The 10,296-nt window shown below is 29.8% G+C and overlaps 1 protein-coding gene and 1 long non-coding RNA gene across 2 annotated transcripts; both read left to right on the plus strand.

The window, feature by feature from the left end:
- Window positions 1–3,671: 3,671 nt before the first annotated feature.
- On the plus strand, window positions 3,672–4,629 carry LOC145063542 (uncharacterized). The gene is made up of 4 exons (XR_013688000.1): window positions 3,672–3,793; window positions 3,859–3,942; window positions 4,042–4,245; window positions 4,444–4,629. It is a non-coding gene; the product is annotated as an uncharacterized LOC145063542 (long non-coding RNA).
- A 2,405-nt stretch (window positions 4,630–7,034) lies between these two features.
- Window positions 7,035–8,478, plus strand: LOC145064577 (protein FAR1-RELATED SEQUENCE 5-like). Its single transcript, XM_079011999.1, has 4 exons — window positions 7,035–7,182; window positions 7,289–7,578; window positions 7,732–8,117; window positions 8,202–8,478. Exons 1-4 carry the CDS (start codon window positions 7,035–7,037, stop codon window positions 8,476–8,478), a joined length of 1,101 nt encoding a protein of 366 aa, XP_078868125.1.
- The last annotated feature ends 1,818 nt before the right edge of the window (window positions 8,479–10,296 follow it).

The raw sequence follows: 10,296 nt of genomic DNA on the forward strand, positions 1-10,296 counted from the left end.
CTTTAGCTTATTAAGTATCTTATTGCAATAAAAAAGTCTTAGATACTCATAGGTCCCTCTACCCTTAGGTGTATGACGATAAGAGCGACTACTTCATAACGTTATTAAGCGCCAAATTGGTCAGACGTCAAAAGTTGAACGACATGTAATTTTAACGTATATAAAATTTTTATTTTTAAGTAATATGAAATATGGTTTATGTGGTTCTCGATATTCATAGGTTTAGGCCAGATTATTTTTTGGTCTGTAATATTGGTTTTGTTTCATTTTTTCTGTCCCTTTATCGTTCAAGATAAAATCTCATCTATTAAATTTACAAAATGCTCATTATTATAAAATACATTTACCATTTCTCCATAGTAAATACCCCACCCTTCTTGTCTGTTAACATTCACCACATGGAATCCCATCATAGTGTATAAAATGAGGGGTGTTTGGCTAAGCTTATTAAGGACTTATTTTTCAAGCTTATTTTTTATAAGTGTATTTTTTCTGACTTATTTTCCAACTTAAGAGTAGGGACGGTTTTAAGGGGTTTCCGGTGTGGCACCGGCAACCCCTAACTTTTCTGGTCGCAGTGTAAAATTTTTCGATTTTTTTAAACTATTTTTCATGTATCGGCAACACCTATTCATCTCGGCAACACCTACTATATATTCATGCGTCCGTCCCTGCTTAAGAGCTTATTATGACTGACACTAAAAAAATAAATAAACTGAGATCATAAAAAATAAACTAGAAAAATGATATTATAAAAAGTAAACTCGAAAAATAAGCCTTTAATAAACTTAGCCAAACATCTCTAAGTTCTATTATTAAATCATCATATAATAAAGATCTAAAAGTGTTTACATCAACATGTTTAGGATATGCATACTTTCTTTTACACTCCGTCAGATGTAGCACTACAAGAAATGTGGGTATTAGCGGCGACGGCTTTAGCAGCGACACTAGGCATTAGCGGCGACATGTAAATGACGCGTTACATGTCGCCGCTAATGCTCACTGTTGTCGCTAATACTCAACAGTAGCGATCCGCGTCAAATGAACCCTATCTGTTCGATCTGTATTCAATCGAACGGTTGTAACGGCGTGAAAAAAGGCGCTGACTTTTCCCTCCAGGCTTGTCGCAGCTAATACCCATACGTCGCCACTAATACACACTCGTCGCCGCTAATAGGCGTTGCCGCTAAAAGTCCGCGCAGATAACCCCTCCAGTTCGCTCTTTCCTGCGTATTCTTTCTGCCTTTTCTCTCATTCTCTTCATCAACATCGCCGGTCTTTCTTACACCACAGTCGCCGCCGTCCAAACATCCATTGCGCAAGCCACCGCCGTCCAAACCTCGGTTGCTACCAATACCGGCGACCTAGACTTCCATTACTGACGACCAAGAGGAGACGATCCTACTTCAATTCCGGAATTTTTACCTATTTAAGGTCGAAATTCTTCCCTATTTCCGATTCTTCTTATGTTTTGATGTTTATTTACATAGTTTAACCTTTTAATTTAAGGTTTTGTTGTTGTTGGAGTTGTTACCGGAGTTGTTGCCGGATCTGTTGAATTTTTGCCGGAAAATTTTGAAATTAGACTACACAGGTTCCTTTTCATCTTTCAATTTTATAAATAGAATGTGTTTATATGTGTATTATGCATTTGTGTGTTTTTACATTAGTATTTTTTTTTGTATGTGTATGTTATTTGTATGTGTTTTATTTGTGAATGTGAATGTGTAATTTGTATGTATGAAAAAAATGAAAAAAATTAAGTTGCTATAATAGAAAAAAAGTATGATGTTATAATGAGTATGTGTAGAAAATATGTTTATGTGTATTTGTATATATAATGTATGTATTTATGTATGTAATATGTGGAAAAATTGAAAAAAAAATGTATTTATATATGTAATGCATGAGTTTTGAAATTATATATGTAATTAGTATGTATGGAAAAAATAAAAAAAGTTAGGTTGCTATAATAGAAAATAAAAAGTATGATGTTATAATGAGTATGTGTAGAAAACATGTTTATGTGTATTTGTGTATATAATGTACGTATTTATGTATGCATATATGTAGAAAAAATCGAAAAAAAAAATGTATTTATATATGTAATGTGTGAGTTTTGAAATTATATATGTAATTAGTATGTATGAAAAAAAATCAAAAAAAATTAGGTTGCTATAATAGAAAAAAAAAGTATGATGTTATAATTAGTATGTGTAGAAAACATGTTTGTGTATTTGTATATATAATGTATGTATTTATGTATTTATATATGTAGAAAAAATCGAAAAAAAAATGTATTTATGTATGTAATGTGTGAGTTTTGAAATTATATATGTAATTAGTATGTATGAAAAAAATCAAAAAAAATTAGGTTGCTATAATAGAAAAAAAAGGTATGATGTTATAATGAGTATGTGTAGAAAACATGTTTATGTGTATTTGTATATATAATATATGTATATATGTAGAAAAAATCGAAAAAAAAAATGTATTTATATATGTAATGTGTGAGTTTTGAAATTATATATGTAATTAGTATGTATGAAAAAAATCAAAAAAAATTAGGTTGCTATAATAGAAAAAAAAAAGTATGATGTTATAATGAGTATGTGTAGAAAACATGTTTATGTGTATTTGTATATATAATGTATGTATTTATGTATGTATATATGTAGAAAAAATCGAAAAAAAAGTATTTATATATGTAATGTGTGAGTTTTGAACGTGTGTATTTATGTTTGTAATACGTGGAATAAATGTATGTATTTATGTTTGTATATATAACGTGTGTTTTTATGTTTGTAATATGTGGAATAAATGAAAAAAAATGTATTTATGTATGTGATGTGTTGAAAAAAATGAAAAAAAAAAATATGTTGCTATAATTCTATTCATATTGTAATTTTGTAGGCTGTATATGAGGTTTAGTTGGGCGATACTCTTGTACGTGATGGCAGATGTTATGGGTTTAGGACATGGAGGTGATGGAGCCGGGGATCCACCACCTCCCGTAGGCTTTGGCCGTGGTCAACACGAACATGATGGTAAGTCTTATTATGATATATTTGTTAGATGTTTTTATCCATTTATTATAAGCTATCGTGACTAATATTTTTAATTTTATTTTTCAGCTGAGCTCCCTAAAAAAAGAAGAGGTCTAGCAAAAAACATTCAACTATCAAAGATAATACGGGCAAACAAGGGAAAGCCTGTAGATTTGGATTTCGATAGGGAGCTGACATATTCCCCTGTCGGGAACCATGGTAATTGGTTTACCCGTGAGATTGGGAAGTATATATGGATGAACATCCCTTTGAACGTATCAAGTTGGGATAATGTTTCCCCCGCTTTAAGGAATGCCACAGTGGTTCATTTAAAGGTAACTTGGACAATATTTTAAGTTTAGTTCTAATTGGTATTTAACTAACTAACTTTTTTGTATTTGTAGAATAAGTTTGATTTAGATAAGGTTAACTTGGATCCCAAGCGTGCTCAGTTGTTGCAGAGCATTGACGCGACCTTGCAAAGAATTTATAGAGGCCGAAAAAATAAAGTGCATACTTATTTTGAGAATGTCGGGGGGCTTATAGATATCCCAAGGGCATTAGCCAACCCCCCCCCCCCCCCCCCCGATGGTATGTCACATGAAAATTGGGCACAAGCAATCGAGCATTTTCAAACTCCTGAATTTCTAAAGCGTTCGGCGTCAAACAAAGGAGTCCGTGCACAACAACAAATTGTAAACTGAGGGGGATCGTGCTCGTATAGCAATGCATGTTTCAAAGAAGTAAGTTATGATATATTTAACTGTTTATTTAAATTATAATTAATCTAATTTTTAATGTTAAATAGGACATCGCTCGAATCGAAGCATTTCGTAAGGCCAATACTGATCGCCAAGGGGTGTTTAGTAGTCCTGCAGTCGAGCAACAATACGTAAGTTGTTAATTTTTATTATCATATAAGTGATTATATCGTTAAAGGGTAGTTAGTAATCTAATTTTTATTATATTTATTTCTTTTTTGAAAATACAGAATGCTTTACTCTTTGAGATCAGTCAATAAACTCAAGCATCTTCTAAAGCCAACGGTCTAACATCAAAGGATACACAAAATTGTTTTGAAAAAATATTAGGTGTTCGACGTGGCCATATCAGAGGCATCGGGCGTAAACCTTCTACGGTTGTGTCGATGTACGATCAGGAACAACCACTGACACAGTCACCACCACAATCACAGGTGACAAGACTATTTAATTTTGGTAATTGTTTAAAATGTTTTGGTAATTGTTAGTTTAGTAATAGTTTCAAAATTTGGTAATTGTTAGTTATAGTACAATGTTATAATGTTTTATACGCAATATGTAGAATGTATATTTTGTATATAGAATGTTATAATGCTATTTTAACTTATAAGACTATGTTGTTTTATTTGTAGTTGGAAATGCTTCAAACAATGTTAGAAGATCCGGCATGTAGTGCTGCACTTGAAGATTGGTTTCGTTCGTTGCCACAACGAAATGAAACTGGAGGAAACGAGGAGAGCGATGATGACGAGTAGATAGTTGTAGGATTTTTTATGTTTTATTTGTGCAAGTATTTTAGACTAGTATTTTCGATATTTTGTTATATGTTAAATCACACGAGTAATTTTAAACGGATATTGTATTAATATTTTGGAATGGGATGATATAGGATTAGATTAATTAATATCATACCAGTTTTTTTTTTTTTAACTTTAATGTGAAATATATATATATATATATATATATATATATATATATATATATATATATATATATATAAGTAAAACACCAATACCGGCGACGCCTTTAGTGGCGACAATAGGTTATTACCGGCGACACGTCTTTAGCGGCGACGTGAGCTTATTAGCGGCGACAAGTCTTTAGCGACGACAGACACGCATTAGCAGCGACAATTTGATTAATAGCGACAAAATATCAGCGTCGACGTTTTAGCGACGACACGTCGCCGCTAATAGTATTAGCGGCGACAAGCCGCACTTTTAGCGACGACGCCTGTCGCCGGTAATGCTATACTTTCTTGTAGTGTAGGTTAGAATTCTCTAATGCCCGCTACCAAAGAAGTTCCCATTTAATAACCGGTAGTTTCTTCAAATTTTTGGGCTCATAGAATAATAATTCATCTTCAATTTAAGCCATGTTTGATCGAGACCTTTTCTTAAAATCACTTACAACACACAATCGTTACTAAATTCAAATTGTTATTTGAGTCCAAAGTTCAGCAACATAAACAAAATACAAAGATGTAGCATTACTAGGTGTTAATGCATTTTTAGGACATATATTCCATGCATTTACATCATAGTTTGGATTCAAATCTCATGCATTTTGCATTCTTTGGCTATTTTACGTAAATTTGAGGAACCTATTGATTTGCACACTTTTTATGTGATTTTTCAGTGGTTCAAAGCTTGGAATATGCTTTAGAGGATTCAAGGAGATGCAATTGTAATTTCATGAAGATCAGAGCGATATGAAAAAGTTGTAATTTTAGAAGATTGAAACCTTTATAGAAGATAACACAGTTCATTCGGGGTCAAGATGGTCAATAAGTCAAGATTTTGTATTGTTTTGTTTCCATGTGAGTTTACTCAGCCGAGTCACTCGTATTGGCAATTTCAACTCAGTCGAGTCAGATGTGACTTGGGTACCAAGCTTCCTAAAACTATATAAACATATCGTGGGTCATTATCTTGATTTTATATATATATATATATATATATATATATATATATATATATATATATATATATATATATATATATATATATATATATATGGTTAGGTTGTTTTGTCTTCGCTATCTATTCTGTGCATGTATGATTGATTCTGGACCAATCATTTTAGTTATTTTAAAAAAGTAACTAATGCATATTACATGTTAAAGATATAATGGATATTAATTACATCTACAGCATTTAATATGCATAAATTACTTTTTAAAATAACTAAACTGATTGGTCCATAATCAATCATAGATGCACACAATAGATAGTGAAAACATTTGAACCTAACTCTTTCTCTCTCTCTCTCTCTCTCTCTCTCTATATATATATATATATATATATATATATATATATATATATATATATATATATGGTTGAGATCGGTTGAGAACTCATAGATTCCGAGAACCCAAGAACTAAAAGTGAACTGTTGGATTGGATTTAAGATCATAAAGGTAAGATTGTCTTTTACACTTTTTTATTACTTTAATTACGTAACTACAACATTTATACGATTTTCTTTCCAAAATATCATCTTTTAACCTTCAAAATTATCAAAATCAACGACGAAATCATAGAAAATCTACATCGATCGAATAGTTGTCGCTGTTAACGCAAATTCGAGATCGATTTCAAAGCAAAATTCATACGATTCGTCATTGATTTCTTTCAAGGTTACCATCTTATCTTAAATTCATACGATTCATTCATTACTATTATATCAATGAAGGAAAAACAGATTATCGAATATTTTACTTTTTATTTGGATATTTAAATACAGTAGCATTCGGATTTCTAATATATTGTTTTATTGAATGTAAATTTAGCGTTTTTCAGCAATTAATGGATTTAGAAATAATAATTGAAGATCTGTAAAGCGACATAAATTTTTTAGCAGGTAATGATTCATAATTTTTTTAAGAATTAACGTATGGTATTAAAATTTACTTAATTGATAGTCATATTAAAATCACATATGAATAATATATGAATCACATATGAATAATATATGAATCACATATTCATATATTAATCAAGTTATTGATATTTGATTTGTACGATAGTCATATATATATATATATATATATATATATATATATATATATATATATATATATATATATATATATATATATATATATGAATCATATTTGATTCATATGCCAATCACATGTGAATAATATGTATTTCTATGTAAATCAAATTGTATTCAAACATTATTTTCATTTTAATTATATAAAATGATGATAAATAAATATATGATTTTAGAAGGTGATGTTGATGAAGAATCTAGTGAATGTAACATACACAATGATGATATATATGTTGAAGATCCATTTTTCAAAGATATTATTGAGGAGGATGAGCAACTTTCTTCAACATCCAAGTCAAATCATATTGAAGAAGGTAAGTTTCTATTAATATTAATCTTGATTGTAGCTAAAATACTACTTTGATTTTAAATGACATGTTTTCCTATATTTGATTTGATTTAATATTATTTAATTTGCAGCAAAACATTTCGAATCAGAAGATGAAGATGAATTAAGTTGCATAGAAGTAAAATCTCCTTGTGGCACAAAAACAATTGAGTGGATCCTAAGAGTTGATGAATCATTCCCGCCAAAGAAAAATATGGTGTTTGAAACATTGGATCACGAAATTCAGTTTTACCAAAAATATGCAAAGAAAGCAGGATTTGATTGCAGACTTTCATCAAATAAAACAATTGATGGTATTTTACAATACAAGTATGTGATATGTAGTAGGGCAGGTGAAACAGATAAGAAAAATGCTGACAGTGTGAATGGAGTAGAAGGAAGACAAAAAAGAAAACATCCAATCCAAATGATGTCTTGCGAAGCAAAGATATGTTTCAAATTTATAAAAAAATACTGATTGAATTTTCATTAATTCATTTGTTGAAAAACATAACCATGAGCTCTACACAAACAGTACAGTGCACATGTCAAAGTTGAAAAAAAAAAGTTGGATCATTATGACAAGGAAATTATAACTAAGTTAAGCACATCAAATATAGGAGCAAGCAAAGCACATAGCATGGTTACTGGTTTAAAGGGTGGTTACAGTAAACAAGGTGCAAAGAAAATCGACTACAAATTTTTTTCAAGAGACTTAAACTACTATATAGGAGATAGTGATGCAAATATGTTGATAAATCTTTTAACACTACGACGTAAAAATGTGCCTTCTTTCACCTTTCATTACTTGTTGGAGGATGATGAGCTAAGGGCACTGTTTTGGGCAGATGCAATAGCAAAAAGAAACTACAAAGAATTCTCTGATGTGGTATCATTCGATGCTACATACAAAACAAACAAGTAAGTAATACTTAATTTCTTTAATATTTATATATTAAAATATTTTCATTTAGTATTTATGTTAAATATTTTAATGATTTTAAGATATAATATGATCTTTGTTCCATTTACTGCAATTGATAACCACAAAAGATATGTCACAATTGGTGATGGTTTGCTAGCTAAAGAAACAACGGAATTCTATACATGGCTTCTCAAATGCTTTGGTAGACAACCTAATGTTGTGGTTACTAATCAAGACTCAGCTATGGCTAAAGCTGTAGAAACCGTTTTTAATAAATTAACTCATCGTCTTTGCCTTTGCATGTGGTACATTGGAAAGAAATTAATAGATAAGGTAAATTTGTATTATAATGTTTAAATAAGTTTTCATTTATAATTTGACTTATAATTTGATTAAAACTTCTTTTATTGTCCCATTTATTCAGTCACAGATGAATGCATTGAACTTTTGGGATCTGTTTAAATAACTGTATTCGGAGTTGTATACAGACATGTATACAGACCTGTATTTTTTTTCAAAAAAATAATTAAAATAAAGAAGCCAATGTATCATGACCAATGATTCACTACATACTTGATATATGACCAATTATTCATTTATTATTTACATGTGATTCATATGTGAATCACATGTGATCTACATGTGTATCACAACTAATTCATATGTAATTCACTTGTAATTTGCATGTGAATTACATATGATTCATATGTGAATCACATGTGATTCATATTTGATTCACTTTTTATTTACATGTGAATCACTACATACTTGATAATGTATTAAGGAAGAAAATCAATTTGTATAAAGGGGAAAAATATGAAAATAAAACATACTTTAAAGCCAACTCTGTATTGTCACCAAAAGTGGAGTCGATCACCTGTGTTATTATAATACTAAAACAACATTCACATGTGAAAATTAAATATCATATTTTCCATTTATATATTAAATGTAACCTTTTCTTTTGTAGGTTTTAGCAAAAATAATAAATGAGACTAACTTTAGAAAAAGATTGCAAGGTCTAATTTGGAATTCTTGTATTGATCCAGATATATTTGAAGAAACTTGGAAGTATCTAATAAAAAGATATAAACTAGAAGATAACAAATGGCTGAAAAAAGATGTATAATATTCGAACAACTTGGATTCCGGCTTATTTTAGAGACACTGCACTGTCAGGGCTGATGAGGACAACATCAAGATCAGAGAGTGTAAATAGCTTCTTCAAAAGATTCAAATCTCATTATGTTCATGTGCAAATTTGAATCTACAATGGATGAGCAAAGAAATATTCAATCAAAAAATGACATTATTACAAAATAAAAACCCACCAATTCAAACAAATCTTCAATTTGAAGTACAAACATCAAAGTTCTACACACATAATATATTCAAATTATTTCAAAAAGAAATAGAAGATTCTATCTGGACATGCTCAACCACACCATATGAGAGAGTTCAAGATCATAAAACATACTTTTTTTTATTGAGCAAATAATGGATGAAGATATGTAAAACAGAAGTGTATTCTTCAACAAAAATTCATATATTTTCAAAAGTCACAACAGAAAGCAATTTCAATACCAGGTATGTATGTTATTAAATAACTTTATTTATGAATGAAATTCATATATGAATTACATGTTATTTAATCTGATATATACAATTTATTCATTTGTGAATCACATATGATTTACTTGTCAATCACATATAAATCACAGATAATTCACATGTGAACTACATGTTATTTAAATGTGAATCACATGTGATTCATATGTGAATTACATATGAATCACATGTAATTCATATGATTTAAATGTGAATCACATGTAAATCATAGAATCACATGTAAATCATATGTAAATCAGATGTGATTTACATATGCAGTTGTTACTTATTCCAGGATCCTATCATTCAAAAAAACCAAATCAACTACACTTCATTCCTTTTTAAGCCTATTATTGTTACTTATTCTTGTGTTACCATCTTTTCAGACACGACAAGAAACTTCTGCACCTAAAGTGCAACAATCAATTAAATTATTAGACTAATAGTCGATGAATCTGTCGATAAAAAAAAGAAATGATCATACGGTAATAATCAAATTAAAAAGTATATTACTAATATTTCTTGATAGAAATCACCTATTTCAGGTCAATAGGACATTCCCTATAT

Source organism: Lactuca serriola, chromosome 7 (assembly GCF_051521515.1).
Source record: "Lactuca serriola cultivar US96UC23 chromosome 7, Lser_US96UC23_V15, whole genome shotgun sequence".
Lineage (NCBI taxonomy): Eukaryota > Viridiplantae > Streptophyta > Magnoliopsida > Asterales > Asteraceae > Lactuca > Lactuca serriola.

What these genes read in the sequence shown, in the direction of transcription:
- LOC145064577 (XM_079011999.1), top strand. Translation starts at nt 7,035, where the DNA reads ATGATTTTAGAAGGTGATGTTGATGAAGAATCTAGTGAATGTAACATA. An exon ending in GTCAAATCATATTGAAGAAG is followed by an intron (nt 7,183 to 7,288) that starts GTAAGTTTCTAT and finishes TTTAATTTGCAG; the next exon opens with CAAAACATTTCGAATCAGAA. An exon ending in ATAAGAAAAATGCTGACAGT is followed by an intron (nt 7,579 to 7,731) that starts GTGAATGGAGTA and finishes CTACACAAACAG; the next exon opens with TACAGTGCACATGTCAAAGT.